The sequence below is a fragment of the Centruroides sculpturatus genome, unplaced genomic scaffold, assembly GCF_000671375.1.
Source record: "Centruroides sculpturatus isolate CEXI.00-Female unplaced genomic scaffold, Cexi_2.0 scaffold446, whole genome shotgun sequence".
Taxonomy (NCBI): Eukaryota; Metazoa; Arthropoda; class Arachnida; order Scorpiones; family Buthidae; genus Centruroides; species Centruroides sculpturatus.
Window position 1 is genome coordinate 102429 of NW_019384813.1, and position 25915 is coordinate 128343.

General features: G+C 28.2%; 1 protein-coding gene across 1 annotated transcript; it reads left to right on the top strand.

The window, feature by feature from the left end:
* Window positions 1–3502, top strand: LOC111629810 (codanin-1-like). The gene has a single exon (XM_023373721.1). It carries the CDS (start codon window positions 147–149, stop codon window positions 3348–3350), a length of 3204 nt encoding a protein of 1067 aa, XP_023229489.1. The 5' UTR covers window positions 1–146; the 3' UTR covers window positions 3351–3502.
* Window positions 3503–25915: the final 22413 nt, after the last annotated feature.

The following is a 25915-nucleotide window of genomic DNA, read 5'->3' on the forward strand; positions in this document are numbered from 1 at the left end:
TAAATATATGTTGGCAACAAATTTGAAAATCTGATAACGAATTGTATGTGATTTTTTAACTTACCTTCGTATTTACGGAAGTGATTTCCGTAATTTTTAATTATACAGAATGATTTTTGTATGTGTTAGTTCGTTGATGTTTTAAGATGAGTTCGTTAGAAAATATTTGCGACATAAGGATTTCGGATTTGACTGACGAGAAATTCAGAAGTGAGTATGTACCTCGATTTCTCAACACACTTAGAGAACGATGTAGCTGGTTAATAGGAACTACATCATCGGGCCAAGATGAAAATAAAAATATCTCAAAGACTCAGGAAAGTGCAAGATCGAAACATCCCGTTGAATTCAGACAGAGATCGCCTAATACAGTTAAGTCATCGAAATCAAATAGAAAGAAATATGTGCCTTTTACGACGGTAGAACGGATCAAACCGTTACCACCCGACATTTCAAACGTACAAGAATTTCCTCCGATTGATGTAGAATTTCCAGTTAAACATCATAAAAAGTATTCGTTGCTTCATAACCGTTTTACTGTGAAAAAAACTGAATCTCAGTCAGAACAGCGTAATGATTGCCATAAATCTACATTCTTTCGTGGAGATAAAGTGAATAAGAATTCATTGAATCATTTACAGACTGAAGATTTTAATTATACTTACGAAAAATGCTCTAACGTTTCTGATAGTGATAAGTGTGAAAGTGACGAAAAACAAAATGATAGTGATTTAGAAGTTATTTTGCCTTCTTTTCAATTGATTACTAGTAAAGAATGTGTCGATAATTTGATATGTATATATTGTAAGTGTGTCGAGACTAATTCCATACCTAATTTAAGTATGGAGTTGTATTTTTTATTCCAGCTTTTCACGGCAAAAGCTACCCATAAAATGATTACGGATGTTGACACCGGTGCTCCCTTAAATACGATACATAACTGTGTATATTTTTCTACCTCGGTTTTGAATAGACAACGGGATTTATTGAGTGTGCTTGATCGTTCTACCTTGCGTTTGATGTGCCAGATTCCTCGTTTGTCGGAATTTTCTAAAGATTTGCACGAATACATTTTGGAACTTTCTGCAGATAAGCCACCTGTTTCGATTCACAGGACTTCTTCGATTCAGGGTGTTTCTTTTCAAGCTGATACCGATAATAGAAATAATTTTCCAAATGATCAAACCTTTAATACTTTTAAGAAGCAGAGGGATATGTTTTATGAACTATTTCGAGAATGGAAAGAAGGACATTTTGCCCCTGATTGGATTAAAAAAAGTAACTTTGTTGCCAGAGTCAGAAACATTAGTTCAACTGCTGTTAATGCTAGTCATTTGGCAAGACTGATTCATTCTCAATTAACAGCCATTTGTGATAATGAAGCTGAAAATGACAGAAATGAAGAAGAAATTGCCAGTTTGAAACGTTCATTTCCTGAAAAATTTGAGAAACTTCAGCAAAGATTTAAAACACCTGTAAGAGTAACTGGACCAAATTCACCTCCCTCTTTTCATGGATCTCAAGAATTTTTCAAAGATTTTCTGGATGCTGCCAATTCGGTGAGTTTAAATCAACATTTAATAGATAATTTTATAGCAAAAATTATTGAATTGAATCAGATAGAATTGGATGTTGATGCTAGAATGGGTATTGATGAGATGTTAAAAGCAAGATACTTTAATAGTTTATGTTTATTGCGAATGCTTGCAAAGTTCTTGGGATATCTAGTGTTTTTACCATATCAAAACTGCGATTTTATTCCAGCTGACATAATAACTATTCAATGTTCGTTACGTAATACTTGTATTCCTCCTCTGGATATTTGTGGATTACTTTTGGATGCAATGAAAAATAACCGGTTGATTTTAACGGTCCCGTGGGTAGTAGAATATATCAGTATGATGGATCCAGTGGCACCACATTTAGAGTATTATCAGAGAGTGTTTGAATTAATTTTTCACATATATAAATCTTTAAATCATACCATGTACAGCAAAAATAGGCACTTTTTAAAATTTGTTTTAGGCTGGTTATTTGAAATGCCTAATTTTCCCACATCAAGTTTTTTTCTGTGTATTGATAAGTTGCAGAGTGCAACTGTAGTTGTTGAAGGACTTGATATGTTAGATATTGTGGATCAGCAAACTATTTATTTATGCTGTCCATTTTTAAGAGAATTGCGAATTTTATTAGAAGAATACTTGATTGGAATAAAGAAAAAAGGACAGCAAATTCGAAAGATTAACCCTGTATCTGCAGATAATGTATCATCATCATGTATTACTGCAGAACAGTTGGAATATAAATTGGAAGATAATTTTTTTCACTTACAGTCATCATCTGTTAAAAAAACTGTGGAGTTTGTTGCCGAGCGTATAGCAGCAAAAGCCATTCACCAAATTCGAAATGAAATAATTCCCTTGACAAAACAGAAAACTCTTCCAAAATTGAAAGAAGATATTGAAAAAATTATAAAGCATGAACATTTGTCAGAGATCATCATTATCAAAATTTCAGATATTTCTGAAAACTTATATATTGAAATGCAAAAGAAAGCTATAAAATTTGCTAAACTATATTGTAAGTATGAAATTGAGAAAGTAATGCCATTATTACTACAGAATGAGATGTGTCAAGAAGTTTTAAGGATTTGCAATTCCATATCATATCGTATGGCAATTAATAAAGTTGTACAATGGACAAAAACATATGTTACTTTTAATTATGTTTCAAATGATTTGAAGGCAGAAATTGAAAAAATGTTTAAAAAGAATATTGTTCGTAAGAAGTCAAGTAATTTTAATCCAATGGTTGCACCGTCCGATTTAATTATTGATTTACGTAAAATAATTAAAGAAATACTTCAAAAAAAATCATGTTGTTTTGAAGATGTTGCCAAGCAATTATTACAAGTTAAACAGGTCTTTGTTAATAAGGAGATAGCTCAAAATGTTTCAAGAATGATAGGATCAATGACTGTAGAACTTTGGTTATTTTTAATAATTTATGAACCAATTTTATCAGAAAAATTTTTTTGTGATTTTAGTTATCTATGGTGTAATATCTTTACAGATAATCTTGATGTGTCTACTTTGCTATGTCCTAGAAATTTGAAATTTCTTCTTCTGTCACAAAATATAGAATGCACTTGGTCAAAATTTACTAAACTTTATCAAAATTTACTTCAAAATAAAAGAATTTTAGTAGATGATTTACAGAAGAATTGTAAATTGATTTTTAGACAAAAATGGCCTAAAAGTATAAAAAACAAAATCATATTATTTATAAGAGATTGTTCTTGTGATTCTGAATCATTATTTCTTAATAATAAAGAAAATATTTATGTTTAATAAATTTATATGAAATGTGAAGAAATCATAAATTGGATAAATATCAAGAAATTGAAAATTAATTTTCTTTAATAATTGAATGATTTCTGGCATTGTGGCATTTGTATGATTTCAAATCATTTAGCTGTCAATTTTTAATTAAAAATAAATAAAACTAGTCATATTTAATAAGAATTTTAACAAATATTTTTAAAACATTTTGTCTTTTACTATTATAAAACTTTGTTATGTAAAGAAACAAAAGATATTAAATTGATATTAATGTGACATTACTGTATAAATGAAATTTGCTTTGATATTTGTTTTAATTTGTTTTAGATTTATAAGTACTGTCAAACATTGTTCATATAAAATTATATTGTTTTGTATAATTTTTGTTTAAAGATCAGAAATATTCACTTAGTTACTAAATCATAAACTTATTTTGATTTTACAGCCTTTTAAGATTGATATCAAATTTTTCTCTTCTGGATTTGGAATAATAACAAATGTAATGTGATCCAGAGGATATTTATTAAAATATCTAAAAAATGTAAAACTCAGCTAGATTGTCAGTGATGATTTTTATTTTTGTATAAAGTTGAAGTGTAATTAATAATAAAATATTGCTTTAATGCCTTTGTTATATAATTTTAAGCGGTTTCAATGTTTGAAATTTATCTAGAATTCTATGTTAATATTTTTTTATTTTTCACTCTGCATTTATTAAAGCTTTTCATAGCAAACATAGGTTCAGCAAACCTCATCCAGGTGAAGAGAGTGGGCCATCATGTAAAAATCAAACCACATAAAATAATTTCACCGAAACTTACTAGAAGAGAATATCCAAAACATGATTGGTTGACACTTTTAATACCAGCTATGTCAAGAATATTCATAATTGAATATTTTTATTCCATTTAGATCAATGCTATTTAAAAGACCTAAGATGTTTGACTGAACATTTCCAAAGATCTTAAAAATTACAGAACTATATAATATATATATATATATATATATTACTAACTACCATTTAATTATCAAATACTTTTAAACTAAATACTACCAGCAATATATGGAACTTAGATTCAAATTAAATTTGCAAGATATGTTTCTAAATTTATAAAACTACATATATATATATGTAAGTTTATAAATTTTTTAAATATAAGTTTAAAATTATTTGATAATTCAGTTAGTTAAAAAACTAAAATTATTGTAAAAAGTTTAATTAAAATTATAAACGAAAATTTATATTTTAGTATTGTAAAAAGTATTAATATTTTGCATCTTTACAACAACTTCAGGAATTACCATACTTTTGCATTTGTTGTACTTCATTGAGTTGTTTTAAAAATACTTGCACATCAATATTACAGGCCTAACAATACGGAAAAAAGATTACTAATAGCTTTTTTTTTTTTTTTCACAAATCAATTGCTTTTGAGATGTCGATATTTTAAATTTTCGAAAGAATAAATGGCCAGTATCTTACTTTATATCAGCACTTGTGTATCATAGTGTAATTTGAAATACAGTACCTTTAAAAAAGCAGAAAATCGCACAAACAATAAATACTATAGTTTAAATAAATCTTTTGTGAAGTAGCATGATAATTATATTTATAGGTATATATCAGGTTACATGATCATTAACCAACTTTTCTTAATACTGTACTAAAAAAACAAAAATTTATTACAGGTATTCTTAGGGAAGGTTAAAATGCGTGCATTTTTACAGTAATGAAAACTTTAAAAGATAGACAAATATCTTTTTATTTAAACAATGAAAATTGTTTAATTTTAGTCGTATTAAGCATAACATTTTTTATTTGGAAGCGTGTCCTTGCAATTATGAAAAAAAGACTCTACGGTTATCCTTTTTCTGAATTTAATTATATTTAGAAGTAAATTACGTATCAGTTATATATATATAGAATACTGTATATACTCGTCTAGTTTTCGTCCTAAATCCTAGCCGAAGCGCTCCTAGTGGTTAAATGTGGCTATGCTCTTCAATCTTATTATCTATTTGTCACAGTCTACGAGACAGAGACAGGCTGGAAATAGACTACGTACAGTACATGGCAGCTTCGTAGTATAATTTACTGTCATCAAAATCGATTTTCGACACTTTTAAACTTCTGTCAATCTCTATTCAATATTAGCAATGTTATCGTTTTTACTAACGTAATTAATAATAATGAAAGAATATTTTGCTATTAATCTTCCGTTTAAAACTTTATAAATCATTTATCAATTGACTGATAAATAACGTTTCTTGATTTTATCAATAGATTAATCTATTTTTATTATAAGCATCTCGATTTCATTTTTCTGGTTTCCGTTCTTAATAAACTTAAATAAACATATGGGCATATTCTGTATAGCAATGAAACCTATACGTAAAATAAATACATTTAATTAGCTCTCATAAATAATTACTTGTATCTTGCTACAATATTTATTGTATTTTATTGTTTATAATAGGGCCGCTCGCCTCTATCAAACCGTAAGAGTTAATCTCTCTCCATCCACATAAAAAATAATTTATTTGTTCGAACTTCAGAACGTTATTTTTAAAATACTTTTGATGGTATGTATGGTTTATCAATAATACAGTGGTCTGGCACGTGCTAATAAAAGGTATTTTGATAATTCGAGCTAACTTCCTCTAGGTTTTTCTGGATTCGTTGTCACTGCTCTTTAAAAATAAGAGATAATTAATCTATTAAATCGTTTCCCCACTTACAGATAAGAAAACTATAAATACAAATAAAATTGAATTAAAGAATTTATCATAGTAAAAGAAAAAACTGTATAAGAAGGCCACAAAGGATAACAGTGATTGTCTAGACATGGCTGATCCTGCATGTATTCAGCGGTCGCGGGAGTAATTGTTTATAATAGAACAATAGAACTTCAATTCAAACTTAAAATTCAAAGTTAAATATACTGTATATATAAAAATATGTAAATAAAATTTAATTCTATAACGGTGAATTAATAAACAATTTATTATAGTATTCAATACAATTACATTAAACTAAAGGTACTGTGTTACAATTCAGTTTTTTAATGTTACATACGGTACTTTGGTCAATTACTTTTTCAATTAGAATTACTGTAACTTATTAATTTACTTTGTTAAAGTTAGTAAATAATTCTCAGTGAGATAGGTGTTGTTGCGGAAATTACTTTTTCGTTTAAGAGTGAAATTTTGAATGGTTGAATTGATGAACATATTGTTGATTTTATACTTTGAACGAGTGAGTTTTGACAGAGACATGATTACAGGACAAAATACAGTACAGTACAGTACGAACTGTGTGTAGATGTAAGAGTATGTAGAAAATTACATATACTTGATTTGACACGCGATTAAACCACTCGTAAGTTCGGAAACAAATGCGGTATTGTTACCAGTATTTTAAGAACTGAAATCACAGAAAACCGCCTGTAAAGTTTTCGAGAACTCGAAAACTTTACAGTGATACTTCGGTTTTCGTCGATAATCAGTCCGAAAACAATCGGCGAAATCCGAAACCGACGAAAACCGAGGCAATTATTTCCATATGAATCAATGTAAATCCAATTAATTCGTTCTAATTCGTGATAATCCAAAATACATACAAAAGCATTTTTTATAGAGAATAAATAAAATGTTTAACATATTAGTAAACGTAGTATTGTATTCAATGTTTTGTACAGAAAGTTATATTTGTATTTAGAATAAGATATTCTTGTTACCTGTATTAATAATTCAAATATGTTAAAAAATTTTAAAAAGGATATTGACCATGTTTATCGAGATTGATGAGGAGGTGGCCATCTCCGTCATGTACAACACTACAAAATATTTAGACATACACATTTAAATTCTACATTTGGTTATATTTATTGAGTTTCGGAGTGGGGAAAATGATGGTTGTGGAGCCACCCGCGAAAACATCATTAAAAATGCATTGTCATTGAATCTTAAAGTTTCGGTCTTCTATCTTAATTAATTAGAAGTGGATTTTTAGTTAGTAGAAATTAAATTTTAGTTGCAAGATTTGAGGACAAAAAAAGCAAGTTAAATATAAGTATTTAATTTAATAATAATAACAACAAATACAAATCAGCCCATATAAAATTAACTGCATAAATACAAACATTCCTGACTTAAACGAGCAATTATTTATTGTGACATGGTCACAATGCCGGCCTGCAATTTTTAATCATATTTTTTAAATTTATTTAATATAAAATATATGCTCTCCACCTCAAATTAGTAGTGGCTTGCCCCTGTATAATATACTTTTCCTGTAACAATAGAGTCCTGCCGGTCATCTATCCAATTCCTTTCAGAGAAAAAAATTTTGAATTGAAATAAAGTGACTTCCGGTTTGCATCGAAAGTTCGTATATAGGTCCTCCTGCCCATAAGCTTTCCTTATCTGGTTTTGGCATTCATCTATCTAATTCCGTTCTCGAGATTAAGGAAGGAAAGACAGACAGAAGAGAGTGGAATTTATAGGTCCACGATTTTTTCAAATTGCAACCGAATTAGTAAGGAATATTATTTATTCGTGCAACTCTTTCTCGATTTTCGTATACTATACATTTTTTTGGACTCATTACTTCTGAAAGACGAGGAGTGCTTGATTTATAATAATATTATTATATTGTATTGCACGAAACGATATGAGGAAAATATTTTATTCATCACAACTAATAATTTCACTAAATAGAAATTTTAATAATAATACTGTATCACAAAATTGCTATCAATAATTAAAATATTGTAATATTTTGTCATTACTGGTGTATTTTATTTTCTAGATTAAATTTTGTTCTTAATGCTTTTATTTTTTCAACTAATACGAAAATTATTGATCGCAGATTACAAAACGACAAGATTTATGATTAAGAATCTTAAAAGCATATCTTTCTTTCTAGTTAACAATATTGATAACAGGAATAAAAATTATTGTAAAATACCTGTACACACATGTCAACTATTATTAGATTCAGAATCTGAAAATGGTTTTCTAAATTAAGCTTAGATTTGACACATTTCACTTTTCAATATATACTCTAATATATAATACTTTTATATATACGTATTATATAAAATAAATTTTGTAAGGAATTGAAAGGTCATATTTATTTTTGACCTCTAAACTTATTACAGGGAACCATTGTAGAGGGAGCATTAACGCGAGAAATGCAAGAGGAGAGAGAAAAACAGGAGAAGAAAAATAAAAAGAACTAAAGTCACGTGCCTACAAGAGTTCTCTCCTTGTTTATCCTCTAGTTGCGTTCATTTTATTGTTATCGTTACGCGGAAGCGAGACTGTCGAACTACTGAGCGTGCACCAACTCAGAAGAGGAGAGAAAAATATGCGAGGAAGTACAAAAGATTAAACTTTCGAGGACGTGGAAAATGATGAATTTCTCGTGCCTAACGCACCAGAACTCCGTTTCATTTTTCTGCAGAAACTGCATCCTGCGAATTCTGATTCCAAAAGTTCTCTTTCCTCTGCTTTTTCTTCTGGCGTATGCATGAACAAGCCTAATTAAACCACTGAGGTAATGCGACGTCGATTTGAAACGAATTAGTTTTTTTCATTTTCTAGTACTGTAAATATAAAAACCTAAAACATATACACTGTTATTTATTAAGTCACGATGGTACTAGGCCTAAGAGCCGACCCTACCATAGGGGAACGAAGTAGTCGCTCCAGGCACTAAGTCCTAGTGGGCGCCTCAGTGGTAAAGAAAATTAAAGGGTATAAATTAGGGGCAACCAAGGGGGGCGCCATAGTAGGATCTCGCTCCATCCTAAAACTTGCCTCGGGCTGGCACTGCTAGGTCTAAAAAAAAGTTGCAACTTTTTAGACCTAGCAGTGCCAGCCCGAGGCAAGTTTCGATTCCGATCCCCCGAGGCAAGTTTCGATTCCGGATCCCCCAGAGAGGCAGTGCCTACCTCTCTGGGGGATCCGGAATCGAATCGGAGCAGGTGAAAATTTTCAGGAATTTTTCAGTGATCTGTCCTGCGTATGTCAGGCTTTGTCCCTTACCACCCGATCCTCCCATTGTGGCCTGGCTTATATCACAACGGGCTTGTTTAAAAATCCTCTTAATTCCCACAAATTTAATGTCAAATTTATATTTTTTTGAAAAATTTCGATAGAGAAAATAATAAAACTTCAGTTATAAGGAAAGTTTCCAACATACATTTAAATCTCATTCTAGTGTAAAATCGATGAGATAAAATCATGCGAGAATAAATACAGTAAAACTCGATTCAGACTAATAGACTAATTCAGGTGTTGAGTGTCATTCAAACCATATCTAGTTTTTATTTCTGAATTTAGTTACTTTTTTCGATTTGTTTTAAAGTTTAAATATTTAGTTTATTTTTTCTGTTTTTTAATGCCGAAAGTCCGTTATATAATAAAGTAAATTTTTTCAATGAGTGTGTTAAAAAATTGACAAATCAATTATTTTATCTGTTTTCGTTTACGTTGATACGTTTGCGTAATTAAAATTAAGTACATATGAGAAGTTTAATTTCACCGAAAAGTTTTTTACTTATGTACTCAGAATAGTTCCGAGACTAATAAACAAGTAAGCCTATATGGTGTAAATTGAATCTGGCTGAAAATGCATGGTTTCTTAATGTGAAATTCGAAGTTAATGAAAGCATTTAATACTTTAAAAGTTTAATAAATTTAAAATAAAAATGCCCTCAACTAAAGGAATTTGACCCTACAAAAACGAAATCTTAAGTACATGCGAAAATTATAACTCTTTTTGTTTTAATATAAACATTCTCACGATCAAACCGTATATAGTTTACAGTTATCGGCGAAATTCGTCATATTGTTGTCATTCTAACACCACCTTTAACCCCACACCTGCTAAAACAATTGATCACCTGACGAATTTTCCCACCAAAAAGGTATAAAAGCCATCCTCCTTCCCCCTCTCCGGGGAGTCGCTGATCAAGAAGTCGCCATCGCACTATTAAGATAGAGTTTCGCTTTCCTCTAATCGGCCGCACCACATATTAGAAGACCTTCGATCCCAACCCTCAACTTGGATTCCGCCTTTCAGATATTAAAGACCCTCGATATCATCGCAAGAGGTATGAACGCTTTATTGTAAGCTCTCTCTCTCACACGCGAATGGGACTTATTGTGTTAGAACGTTTGTTTTATTATTTGTCTGTAATAAATTGTTAGTTTAGAAAAATGGTGTCTTTATTCGACTATGCCAACGCCTTATCGTCGGCCCCGTGACTCTCCTCCACTCGCGTAACGCGTAACCGAACGTTACTACCGTCCTTGACAAGAAAGAAGGTCCGAGACCTGTGGCCGGAAAGAGAGGCCAGCTCCTCCCTCCCGGTGGCTCACAAATTGGTGTAGCAGGAGTGGGGTTTCGAACTAAAAAACCCCTAGAAATATCACATTAATATATAGAAAATAATTTGGGAAAAATGTTCGATCAGGTTTTAAACTTATAGCAGAAAGAACTAATTAAATGAAAAACCATTTAGAAACTAGAACAACTTTTGATCATTTAAGCTCATTTTATATTCGACAAAACAAGATCATTGTTTGTCCGAAGTAACTTGCATTTAATATGAAAGAAAATAAATTAGTGAAAATGAGCATTAATAGAGTAAGGTCACATAGAGTACGCCGTTTCCGCGATTATGCTTAACGGTATGAGGATAAATTAAAACCATAAACTGCAAAAGTGCCTAAGCGCCATTTTGCCGCATCAATTTTTTATCTCTTTCTACGAGGTATTCAATGTAATAAATTTCCATGTACTTTAAAATTGACGATAGGTATTTCTTTCCGTTCTACTTACTATAATTTTTTCAATCATGCTTGAGCTGATCGCAAATGTGTCTATCTACAAACAGAACGTAAGTGCCGTTGTCGTTTAGTTGCAAATAGCACCGGTATTACAAATGGCGGCGTCTAGTAAATGACTCCTGCCAAAAATTATTTTATTCTTACATTCCAAATGCTCTTAATGCAGAAGAGTATGATGTAGAGGTGGAACAATGCTGATGTATGCAAAGTGGCTTTATAAAATTTAATAAAAAATTGCTAAAAATAATACAAAAAGCTGTTTTTTTTTGTATTATTCGTGACTTTAATTTGAAATAAGGTCACAGTTGATTGGAATGAATTATTTGGCAAAAATGACAAGTTAACTAGTACACTAAAACAATAATTCTAAACAGTGTACCGTAATTTGGCGCCAGAAGTACAGTACCTAAACGCAAGTATAATTGTCTGGATTATACTATTGATACAACATTACATACATATACCTCCAAGAATTTTATGGGTATAATGCATAATATTAATACAAATAAATTCCTTATATTCTTAAAAAATAGGAATAAAAATATAATTTAACGAAACAATTAAAACTTTCTTATCCTCTATTTTACATATTTTGAAAATGGCACTTAGACACTTTTGCATTTAGAGACTTCAATTGGAATTTGATACTACCAATTGACTGTTTGAAAGGTTCTTAATGAAATAATGTATGGTAAAATCAGAAAGAAATGTTTTGAAAAGACTTGGAGATTAGAAGATAAACCTTCTCAATGTGCGTACTCTTAGAAATAGAGTAGATAAGAGTACACAGTATGGAATCTAAAAGTATGCATTCTTAGTAAATTGTTCCTGAATCGTCACTTGTCCATTAGTTATTATAATGCTGTTATGTGATAACAGACAAAATAGTTTTCAGATAAATTATTTTACATATTTTATATTTTTAAAAAAATGTGCTTTACATCAACAGCCTCAATTTTCTGGTCTAATAATTAGAAAATTTGAGAGAATCAGATAGGAAGTCATTATTTTTATGAAATAATTCGATTGATGTTTTATGAAACATGGTTTTTCGTCGTGAACAAGCGTTGGTTTAGATCAGTGTTTCTCAACGGGGGCGATATCGCCCCCATGTGGGCTTTTTTCCATGTTGAGGGGGCGATTAATAACAATTTATATTTTGGGGAGCGAAAAACAATTTTCTGGGCGATATAGTAAAACATTACATTAAGAATAATTAGATATTCTTAATGTTAGATAATTCGTTATATCGTACAATAATTAAACAAATAACACTGTATTAGTCACTAGTTTATTCAATGCAGTACGAATTTGGCGTTAGCCTTGGCCCTCGACATCGGAATTTTGAAGTGAAGGAGGCGATACGACGTACCGGTTTTATTGAAGGGGCGATACTACGTTGAAGGGGGCGACGATTCGTTAGAGGTTGAGAAACAATGGTTTAGATGGAAGGATATTTGAAATCAATAAAGATTTCAATTGAGATAAATATTATGCATTAAAAGAACATTCTTGAAATGAACTGGTATGGAAACAAATAGTTGGCAGCACACCCCAGCAAATTCCGCTAAAATCTAACTTTATATCAGCAAACAAAAGTCATCATTTTCATTTTAAAGATCTAAAAACTCATTATTTCCAAGTGTTAAATATTTCGGAATTATTAAAGATTCACAATTTACGGAAACTTATTCTCCACAATCTTTGTATAGCATCAATGAATTAATTCAGTATTGCCAGTATTGGGAAAATTCAAATTTGTACTCTTAGATGCCGCGTCCTCTTAAGTGCCCTTACTCTAACCTGAATTAACTAAGTCCAGAAATTTTTTTCTTTTTAAACAAAATAAAATTGTTAAGTTGTAATAGGAACGTGGACGTTGACTTGTTCCGTAAGATTTTTTAAATTTATTTTTGAAGTTAACTTATTACATACAGTATCCGTACACAAAATTTCCTTGTGAAATCTGCCTGTCTTTTCGGCGCAGCTTTCACGATTCCATACATTATCTGTTAAATCAATCTTGGCCAGATTTACTTGAAAGTACAGCATATGGCTAGGTCAATCCGAATCCATCATCCATCTAATCATTCAATTCTTATATTTCATAATTTAAGAGTTAAGTCCTTATCTCACATTTGGAGCTTTTCTAACTGTTCCCCCTCGGCTTAATAATACTCTCTCTTAGCAAATCTCACCTTTCATGGATGGTTTACCAGACTTAGTGCGAAATGTTTGCATGTAATTTATTAGCACCCGTTAAATAAAGAGTTATTAGTAGGGCTGCAGAGACGTAATAGAAAATGAATACAACTCATTATCTTTACCAGCATATCATCATACAAAAGCATGTTAATCTTAGATGGACAACTTTTTACCTAAATCACTTCATTGTCTGTTTAAATACAGTATATCTGCATCTTTATTAATCGAATGTATAATTTTTTTTCCAATATTCATTTCTCTTCGTGAATCATGAACAATTTCGAATTAAATCGTAGGATATTGTATTTATTATCATAATAGAACAAAATATTTTCATTTATATATTTGTTTTGCTTTCTGTTTTTCTTCTTAATGTTTTCTTCTAATCTTTTGTTCTTTAATCTTATACAATTTGTCATGTGTTATTGTATTTTTTTTTTCTAAAATTTTAATTACTATCCAATATTTAAGCCCTTCTGTTTCTTCTAGTTGTAACATTTACATAAAATATTCAATTTTATAATTTACTACTTTCTGGATGTAATTTGTATACTTAATGCAGCACAACGTATCGTTATTTTTTATTTATTTATAAACTATTAAATTATTTTTGTAATTTATTTCGAGTTTTATCTCAAACTTTTGGAGAGATAAAAAATAAAAATTGAATTTCTATTTTATTATTAAAGTTTTTAAAACTTAATATTATTGATTAAAATATTTAAATACAAATTTTTGACCAAAGTTTAAAGACTTAAATAATAGGATTTTAAAGTAATTTCTTTTTTTTTCTTTTTTTTTAATAACAGACATAAAATTTAACTTTTATGTTCTCTTGTAAAATTACTTGAAGTAGATGTGGTTGTTATATATTAGGAAAATCACATTTCTCAAATCTGAAGATAAAAATATTATTTTACAAAATCCGTTTTAAAAGAAAATAATAATAATAAAAAATGTTTGCAATGCACAAATTTGATTTTATCCTTACAAATATATTGGATTTTTTTAAAAATCCATTTATATATATATACTGTATATGTTTATAAAAATCAAAAGTAAAGCGACGATCCAATTTATGGGTGAAAAATACAAATTAATTTATTATAAATTTATAAAATTTTAGAATAACTAAACAATTTAGATGTAAATTCTTTTTTTGCCTTGTTTGAAGCATTCTCGATCGCTTAAGGTAGGCTACACAATGTATATTAGAAATACGGGAATACTCGAATTCTCCACATAAAAAAAAAAAAAAAAATAGGGCGAATCTGAAGTGACGAATTCTCAGTTTAATGAAGAATATAAAATGATATTTTTAATAACTTAATATTATTATTACCCCGCGTAATGGGGGTACTACGTTGCACTGTAAGTCACTAGGCCTCAGACAGATGAATTACACTGCCCCATATCAGGTGTTTTAGAATTGAGAAAACAATGTAAAAATTTACGTTATAATTTATAAACCTTGAAAAAAATGTATTTTACTTTTTAATTAAGATGACTGATTAACTACTTAATAATTCGCTATAGAAATTTATCAAAAAGTTAAGATGCTTGAGTAACTTTTCTAATTTATTATTCACCTAGAAGAAGATGGAAGTTTCGTCTGATTCATTTCAAAAGTTATCAAATTAAAGATGATATAAAAAAATAATATCTTTTCATCCGTAGCTTTTATATCCACTAAAATCAATAAAATAGATTGTATTATGGTAGAAGAAAGTTATTTCTTTGGTAAATTTGTTAGCTGTTTCTCTTTTCCTTTATTGATCGTTAAGCATTGTTTCTTAGAGTTTATTATAGTATTTTAAACACAATTAAAATTATTATTAGTTACTAGAAATTATAAATTAAAATTTTCATTATTATTGCCTGCAAATTCTATTTTTTTTTTTTTCTCTCTACAATTTAATTTAAAAACTGAAATGGATTGCGTTGGAAAAACTATTTAACTTGGTAAATCTTAAGAATGGAGAAAGATATTAAAATTTAATAAAATTGTAGAATTAGAATAAATTTAAAAAGAAGGAAACCGGATTGTATAAAAAGTAGTTTTGAAAAATAAAACTATTGGAAAATAAATTAGAAAAAAAGAAAATAAATAACATAAAGAAATCAATAGAATAAATAAAATATAAGAGTGGTGAAAGTAGTGAAATGTAACAAAAACAATTTAAAACTATATTTTTTTAATGTAAAAAAATATAAAAAATGTTCAAAAGAAAAAAAAATCAATTAAACTTTTCTAAATTTTAAAAATTAATTTTTCTTTACGGACGTTATTAATTATTTATTTGCATGTAAATTACTTTTATAAACAGAAAATAAGAAATGAATTATTAAACGATCATACCTCAAATATCACATACGTAGAGAATTAATGCGAAATACATTTCTTATAAAGTAATGAAGCGATACTGAATGATAAATTATGTGATAGTCTCTAGAAAATAATTTATTATTCTCCATGTTGAAATATGTATATATATCATTTATTTTTTTTTTTTTGAAAGCACGAATATACAACATTTAATTACAGGTAAAAAGGCACGTCATAATATTTACAGGTATAGTTACAGAAAAAACAAAATTTTTCAAAAATTTACTGTACAGTGAGCATTTTCATAGGGAATTTTGTATGTTTTTTAATCCCTCATTGAATTTTACAAATTGGATCCAAATTTAAGATATTTATTCAGACAAAACAGTGCTTTTGTGTAAATTAAATGCTTTCCAATTACTACTCTGTATAACAATATATAAATATAATGTAATCAAATATTCACTTATTCAAAGCTATTATTGGCCATTGATATTCTGATTATTATTATTACAATTTTCATCCAAATTTAACTATTTTGTTCAATTTTTCTGTCAATACTGTCAAATTTTGTTTAAGAAAATGATTGTTCTTGATAAAATTGGACGAATTTTTGAATCAAAATTTGAATAGCTGAAAAGTTATCGTAATGTAATTTACATTACTTTATTTAATGATGAATACTTAAGTGTTTTTGTCACGTAATTGGAAAGCTTCGATAGGTCGGAAGTGCAGACGGATATGTATATATAACAGGTGCATTATACGTATACAAGGTCACTTTCAAACATTTAAAAGACATTAAAAACTTCAAATTTTGCATACAATATAAAGCTTTTAAAGATAAATTTATACAACAATATCAACATTAATAATTGCATAATTATAACTTGACTCGAAGAAATATCAAAATTCAAGCACGGGATAAAATATTTTTTTATTTTAAAATTTCCTTTTTAAATTAAAATATTTTGGGTTAAAATTTCTAAAATTGCATAATTATTATCTTTAAAAATTTTGATTAAAAATTTTCAAGTTTTTAATTTTACTGCTTTTTTAGATATAAAAGGGATTTTAATATTATGATTATGACTTGTTATAGTATAATTATAAACAAGGATTTAAAATGTTTGTTCTTTCATTATTATAACTTGAATAATTGTTATATTTCAAGAAGCCAATACTAATGCAATCCGGTCTTATCTTCTAAATTATTAAATGTATATAAGTTAACTTATGAGATGGAAAATATAAATTAAAAATTGATTTTTTCAAGCAACAAAAGGAAAAAAAATTGAAATTCAAATTTGATATTACAGTGCAATTGCATATCTTGAGAATATTAAAGTGAATAAATCTCATCGGATTTTGAATAAAAAAAATTTAATGAAAAGTGTGTAGGGAATTTGAGAAGTTCAATATTTTTGAATAGTCTATTTGAAAATCTTATATCAAGTCTCAAATCTAATGTCATATTTAATTTTCCGACTTGTAAAAACTTAGATAATTTTAAAGTCGAAACAATGTTCATTTTTATAAATTTCAATGCTTAAAAGAATTTCAAAAATAAACTAAATTAAAAATTTGTTTATAATTTTCTTATTGAATCATCAGTTAGCTGAAGAAATTACTGTATATTATCTTATAATAATACTAAAAGTTTTGAAAAAATTTCATTTTTCTTCAGAATTATTGGTGTCAATTATGCAAATAACATTTACACCTATTAGATTATTTTTTAAACGTGACAAATTGTCTTTAAAAGCATTTTTGTTTAAAAACTAATTCGTAGATAACTTCCCACAATCTCCGAGTGAGAATAGTTTATGAAAATTTGTAAAAATTAAGAGGAAGAAAACGATATTTAACATTACCGGTTACATAAGCCAATTAGGAATGATTTTAAAATTGAAATCCTGAATAAATATTTTTACGATAATCAACTATAATTTAGGCCCACCCAAACTAATAGATCTATGTTGGGATAAACTAGATTGTCTATCCAATTCTGCTAGCTTCGGTCTATGAGAAGGGATCAAACGATCTTCTTCACCAGGTATCTTTCCTCGAATGGGTAATTTCTCCATAGGTGGTTCTTTTTCTGGTGTTGCAGGCAGTTGCGATTCTCTAGAGGGCCAATTTTGTTTTCTCATTCTCTGTTTTCTTTGCTGATGAACTTGTTTTGGTGTAAGATGGCTTCCGTGATAAGAAGTTAACGTTTTGAAGAAAGAACAGATGCATCCCATTATTTCTGCTAATCTCTATACTAAACCTAAATGTAATAAAGTGTAATTTGTATTTTTATAATTCGTAACATATTTTATGTTATTTTTACACATAACACTTTAAAATAAATAAAGATATTATTTAATCACTGTCAAAAAGTAAGTAAAATTTGAAGAAATATACGTTTAGAAGTCATTTACTCTGTACTATAATAATAAAAATGTAAAATTATTTAAAAAATATAAAGTCGAATAAAATCAAAATTAAATGATAATTAGATAAGACAAATCAAATTTAAGATGTCTCGAGAATTGATTGTATTCTATTATAAAATTATCAAAATTTTGCATTGAAGTTATCATTCGAGTTTCATTAATTATCATTAAAACTGTTAATTAAATTAAACAAAAATTCAATTTATAAAATGACGAAATATAAATTATATCCAATAAATAAAGTTCTTGTTTGCCGCAACGCTTATCGCGATTTATGGGAGAACGTTAGCAGTAATCTCCTCTTATAGAATTATACAGATTTATTTTTATTTAAGATATCAGGTAGCTGACTGCAGCGTCATAAAAGAGATATTAATGAAGATGGAAGCATATTTATCTAATTTATTCATTTAGAACTAAAAAGCACGAAAGTCTATTTTAGGATCTGTCTTTACTAAAAATAACATTTAAAAACAGTGTAGCTCAATGAGTACAGGAAGTAACTTGAATAATAATTTGTATCCTCGAAGAATTGGCAATAACAAGATCAATTGTGGATGTTTCAGAGCAAGGAGGATACTGTACAGGTAGATGAATAACCATGGCAACTGCATCCCTCTCAGCACAACAGGTCAAAATTGCAACTCCCTAAACGTTTATAGTTTTACTAATAGTCATATGTTAGTAATCTTGTAAATATTATTTTAGAATTCTGTGATAGAAAATTTCATAAACACTTTAATCCTATTACTGTAGGAAAAAATAACACTTTTATTTTTCTAACTTATCTGAAGAAAACTTTGAAAAATATTAGAAAATTATATTTATTATTACATTTATAACAACATTTTTTTTTTATTGAAAGCATTATCATTGTTTTAAATGAAGTTATATATTCATAGATTGATTTTATATGAATCTTTCTTTATATTTACTTTGATTAATTTAGTTCAGCAATCAATACCCTGTTGCGGCGCATCATCATTCAGCTGAAGTTCAGCCAGCATCATTCCCAGAAGAAAAATAAAAAAATAAAGAAACAAATGTTAACCATAAATTTTTAGAGGAATTGCAATTAATTTTTTTATTCCATCTAACAAAATTTTCAGGAGAAATGTTGATGAAAGACAGTTTCCAATGAGGCTGTTTTTAATGAATAATTTATTTTTTACTGAAGGTGTTTTGAATTACTTATTACTGTATTTGTTATTTGTTTTTAAACATGAGACCATTAAAACCTACATTATAACATATTGAATAAGAAAAGTGTTGTAAAATATAATGTCTAATTTGCAATAAAAACTAATTATGAAAGAACACATCAAAATTTACTTTTTATTAAAAATGTATAATTAAAAATGACTTTATAAATATATAAAATATATAAGGAATTTGTGGTTTGATTAAAAATAATAAATTTATTATTTTGTTATATAATTTATTAGTTTTTATATGTTATGAAATTTTAAAGTAAATACTTTTCAATTAAATTAATGATAATAATAATGTTTCTTTTTCTATTAGAAAATCTTGTTTTAAAATAGTAGCAATGTCTTTAATAAAAAGATTAATAAGGAAAGAAAATTTTTTCTAGAAAAAACCTAATTTTATACATTTGTTAACATATGGTAACTAGTCTTTACAAATGATTATCAGATTATTCTGATAATAAGATTATCATATAAAAAGACTATTTCTTATGATAAAATCGAGTTAAAAATAGATATAAAATTAAAATTTTACATACAAAGATCATTTGAATATTCTCAAAATCAAACAAGTGTTTATATAAGTACATTTTACAAAAATAATTATATAGATAAAAATATATGTAGAGGAATAGAAACCATAAATATTAAATAAATCATATAAATTGCTATGAACAATTGTATATAAGTGAAAATATACTAATATTTTAGTTTAAAATATATTTAGGTTATTTATATAAATATAATCTTTTTTTATGGTGTAAAGTACCTAGCGTTTACAGCAACAAATTGAAAACATTAATAATAAGAAAAAATTAATTAAATGTGAATAAATGAAATAAGACGAAATATTTACCTGTATAATTAAAATATGATTAGTGAACTAGGATCTTGTTTTATGCTTTAGTTACCAGCTTCTATATCTTGAGGAAGTGCATGTCTGAAGGGTTGTTACTGTACTACTGCTTTCAATATTGATCTGACGAACCAGCGAATTCTAGTGGCAATTGTGTTTAGTAGAGTGCATCTTTACTGTTATATACCAGAGAGAATATGATACATCTGGATAAGATTTTTTACATTAATTTTTAAGTTTTAATGATCTAATCATACGTGACTTTCATAAACAAATTGATCATTAACTGCTTTTTATTTTTCTGATATATTTTATAATTAACAAGCTTAAAAACAAGCTGTTAGTAACAATAATTTATCAATGAGTATAAATAGCAAAATAAACATTTTTTTTTCTGTTATTTTAATGTATTCTTATTAATTCTTTAAATTTTTTGGATTCGTTAAATCAGCTTTGAAGCGATAATTAAGGAATTGCCTTTAAAAACAGGTTTTGTATTTTTAAGGCAAAGAAAAATAAAGTTTGTAGTAAATATATACATATAAATATTTTAATAAAACAAAACATTTTATAATATTACATTCAAAATTAAAATAAANTCATTTCATTTTCTATAATTATTCTAAATATAGGGGAAAAAGTCTCATATTAAAATCCACGAAGATGCAATTGGAGGAATTTATACTGTAGGTGTTAAAATTTAAAATTTTTATTCGGAAATTTAATGTTTTACTTAATTTGCATGGCATTTAACGTGTTAGAAGGTATACTTCATTATAATGTATTTACATTAATGACAATTTCTCCCATTTTAGAAGCTTTCTCGCGATATTGTATGGTGTTTTTTTTAGTTTCATTTAGGCTAATTTACATAAATACCATTTTGATTATGTTGAATGCATTTCCACTTACTTTTCATGTTTATTCAGTTACGAATAATTGCCGTGTGTAGAAAATTTGAATATGGAGAAAACTGGAGTATAACTTAGTTTTAAATTACAAAATACTTAATCTAACACTAAATATCTAATAAAGTAGAGAAAATATTAGTGTTTTATCTGATTAAATCTCGTTTTAGTCAAACTAAATACATTTCAAATCGTAAAATATTGCTGTAGTATTTTTCAATGGATGAAAGAATTACGCTGCACTTTTTAATTAAGAAATCGTGAGGCAGTTAAAGTTTTAAGTCATTCCTATAAAATAATGTAGCTGTGTATATATATAATGTACGGTACATATAACACAATAGCATCGTATATGTAACATAGATGTATAATTTTCAAACACGGGTCGAGGTAATTGCTTTGTTTTTCCACGTCCTCGGATTTTTAGATATAGGGCAACCGTAATTGCGATTTTGATATAAAACACGGGCTTTACCTATTGTCCTTAAAAATATTTTTGTTTAGATTTTTAACAATCACGACAGCTCGGTAATTACATTTCATTATACCTTCTGGAGTCTATCAAGGTCGCTTCAATGTGTAACTGCTGCTTGTGGGTTGGCAAGTGTTCTCGCCCACATCCTTCGTCACGTTATTTATTACACAAGCTCTTAAGTGTCGTGTTTTGTACGACACTTTAAAAAATGTTCTGTCGTGTAAACGTGTCGTAATCAAAATTATAAACATTAGTGTGTGTGTTGAGAGGTGCGTTTCGCGCACGTTCGACCGCTTTTCGATGGGAAATTACTTCTGTGTTTTTTTTGTTTTGTTTTTTTTTCTTTTTTTTGTTCGTTTCGTTAATATTCATGGCATTTTTTAGTGCTCTAATATACTTTTTCCCATCATTATTCTGATCGAATATTGCTAATTAAACTCTATTTATTGCAGCAGAAAATGGTCACGACGTGCGCACTTAACGTGATTTTGAGTTCAATAACCTGACAATGACAAGTGTTTTAAAAGATATTGTCGATTTTAATGGTTAAATTTGTCTCCCATTCTCTACACAAAGTTATGTAAAATAATAATTTATACAGTCCATTTTAGTATTATTCTTGAAAAACTTTTTAAACTTTAATCATCTTTATAAAAATAGAAACTAATATAATGAGATAAAATCAAATTTTATGTTTTAAAAATAGCATTTTTTTAATAAGATTTTTTCTTATGCATTTTTTATAGAAAAAATTAATTTATTAACATTTGAAACAAAACGAAAATTAATTATATTCTGAAATCTGTCTTCAGTATTCCACGCATTCGAATTAGGCTATATTCAAAAATGGTTTATTATATTTCTAGAATTTTGGAAAAAACTAATGGTAAAACTGTCATTTATACTTAATACATTATTTCCGATTTTTTTATATTATTCTTCGTTTATGTAACTAATTTCTAAAGTATAAACATATTATAACTATAAGAATTGATCTAGTATAACCATTTTACGCATTGCAAACATTTGAACATTTTTGCATATTGTCAATTTGAATCTATTGCTTTTGAGTTTCGTCTACTTAAAATATTTGTTGGAATTTCTCGCGAACTATACAATACATTCAAAGTTTTAGTTTTCAGTACATCTAAAAGTCACGAGGTTTAATTTTAGATTTCATTTGCCGTTTAAATAAGCCTAATAAAACTACTATGTTAACAAGTCGAGTAGGAATTAGCACTGTGGTTCAATCGAATATGACGTCGTGTGAAACCGCATTCAATGCCATAAAGCATACTTTTTCTACTTATACCATGGGCAATAGCGTAACTAAGGAAGAGCCTAGAGAACCCGTAAGCAAATTAGTTTTGTAAATATCAATAGCTAAAGAAAAAATAAAATAAGTACAGGAAAAAAGCTTTGAATATGACAAACAGTAACGCACAGTACGTGTACAGTACAGTATACGTAACATTCGCAGTACTAGTGGCAACAGTGTTGTGATCGTACAGAAATGAATGTAAATTTTCACGTTCTAATTAGGGAATACATTACCGGGAACCGACTTACGTAATCAGTTAAAAATTGAATAGGTAAATCTATACTAATATTATAAAGAGGTAATGTTTGTATGTATGTAAGTTTGTATGCAGCAGGTAATCTCCGAAACTACTCATCCGATTTCAAAAATTCTTTAACCAATATTTAGAATGGAACTTCAGGGTGGACATAGGCTGTATATTATTCCGTTAAACATTCANAAAAACACATTTTTGTACATTCAACGTATACCAAAAGGATACATATTTCTGTCATTTGTAGTTGATGTGTCAAACATATTATAATAATAATAACAATAATAATTTACTTTGTATAGTGTATAGATAGAGGATTCCAGGATCGAATCCTTCACAGTTTAATGTAATTTTAATAATTTACACATTAGTTGCCTCTTCCGCATTAGTTAATCCTTTTTTTATTCAGTTGTTTATTCTTTTCATTTCATTTAAACAATTTAAACAAAAGTAAAAACAGAAAACTCTTTATAAGTCAAATGTCAACAGATGACAAAATAGAGTTAAATAAAATAAACTTGAACATTTAATTTACTGATTTTACAATTATAACTATTATAATTCGGCAATAGATAAAATAATCAGAATTTGCTAGGTATAAATTCATTAATTTTTATAGAAAATATAATATTTTTAAAACCAACAGTTTACTGAATAGGCAATTTCATTATATTTGCATTATAATTAATTTATTAACATTTGAAACAAAACGAAAATTAATTATATTCTGAAATCTGTCTTCAGTATTCCACGCATTCGAATTAGGCTATATTCAAAAATGGTTTATTATATTTCTAGAATTTTGGAAAAAACTAATGGTAAAACTGTCATTTATACTTAATACATTATTTCCGATTTTTTTATATTATTCTTCGTTTATGTAACTAATTTCTAAAGTATAAACATATTATAACTATAAGAATTGATCTAGTATAACCATTTTACGCATTGCAAACATTTGAACATTTTTGCATATTGTCAATTTGAATCTATTGCTTTTGAGTTTCGTCTACTTAAAATATTTGTTGGAATTTCTCGCGAACTATACAATACATTCAAAGTTTTAGTTTTCAGTACATCTAAAAGTCACGAGGTTTAATTTTAGATTTCATTTGCCGTTTAAATAAGCCTAATAAAACTACTATGTTAACAAGTCGAGTAGGAATTAGCACTGTGGTTCAATCGAATATGACGTCGTGTGAAACCGCATTCAATGCCATAAAGCATACTTTTTCTACTTATACCATGGGCAATAGCGTAACTAAGGAAGAGCCTAGAGAACCCGTAAGCAAATTAGTTTTGTAAATATCAATAGCTAAAGAAAAAATAAAATAAGTACAGGAAAAAAGCTTTGAATATGACAAACAGTAACGCACAGTACGTGTACAGTACAGTATACGTAACATTCGCAGTACTAGTGGCAACAGTGTTGTGATCGTACAGAAATGAATGTAAATTTTCACGTTCTAATTAGGGAATACATTACCGGGAACCGACTTACGTAATCAGTTAAAAATTGAATAGGTAAATCTATACTAATATTATAAAGAGGTAATGTTTGTATGTATGTAAGTTTGTATGCAGCAGGTAATCTCCGAAACTACTCATCCGATTTCAAAAATTCTTTAACCAATATTTAGAATGGAACTTCAGGGTGGACATAGGCTGTATATTATTCCGTTAAACATTCATATAAATTAAATTAAAAGATAGAATCTAGGTTAAGGCTTTTATGTCCAACAGATGGCGCTACGAGTACGACGCCCTAAATTTGCTTTTCTGTGAAGCATTATGCTTTTCTGTGAAAATGAACTAAAGCGGATTATCTTCTATCTACTGTATTTATATAAATAAAAATGTAATGTTCGTTTGTTCCTACCGATTCCATTGAAATTTTGACACAACGCTGCATTCGAATACTCACGTGTTTTTATATAATATGTCGAAATTCAACCCCACTGAAGGGATATGGTAAGGTTTAAGGCTTACGGTAAAGAACTCTGCTTCTATTTATACTATTTTAGATATTATTGCGTTTTTTGCGTTTTAATAGAGTACGTCAACAGAATGTACACTAACAACAAATTTTTCGATATTCCCCCGGGGAGAGAGAGACAGGATTAAGGCTTACCGTGAAGAACTTGGCTTCTATGATACTATTTTAGATGCGGGTTTTTGCGTTTTTGATTGCATTTTAATAGGGTACGTCAAGAGAATGTACACTAAGAAGAAATTTTTCGAAAAATTTCCCTCCCCACGGGGGAAGTGTTATAAATTTATAATAGATACATTTTGAGCCACAACAACCCGTGGCGGGGGGTCTGCTAGTTTATCGATAAATTCCGTAAAAATAGATAGATACATAATAGTGTTTTAAAGCCAAATATTTATTTGTATAAGGTACATTTGCACATATGTTTGTAGTTTTATGAATTAAAGACAGAAGCGTTAAATAATTTTTATTTAAAGGATGTTCCTGACCTAAAGGCTGTAAGATAGTCTACCGGAATTCTTGTAATTTTTCGGATTAAAGAGACATATATATGTATGCATGAATTTTTATTTAAATAAGTGATACTCATTAGTGGCCGAATGGTAATGAGTGGTAGTTGGCTGCAGGTTCGTGCGTGATTAGTGATCTGTTCTCGTGGAGTTTCCGGATTTTCTTTGTGTAAGTGCAGGAAAAACACATTTTTGTACATTCAACGTATACCAAAAGGA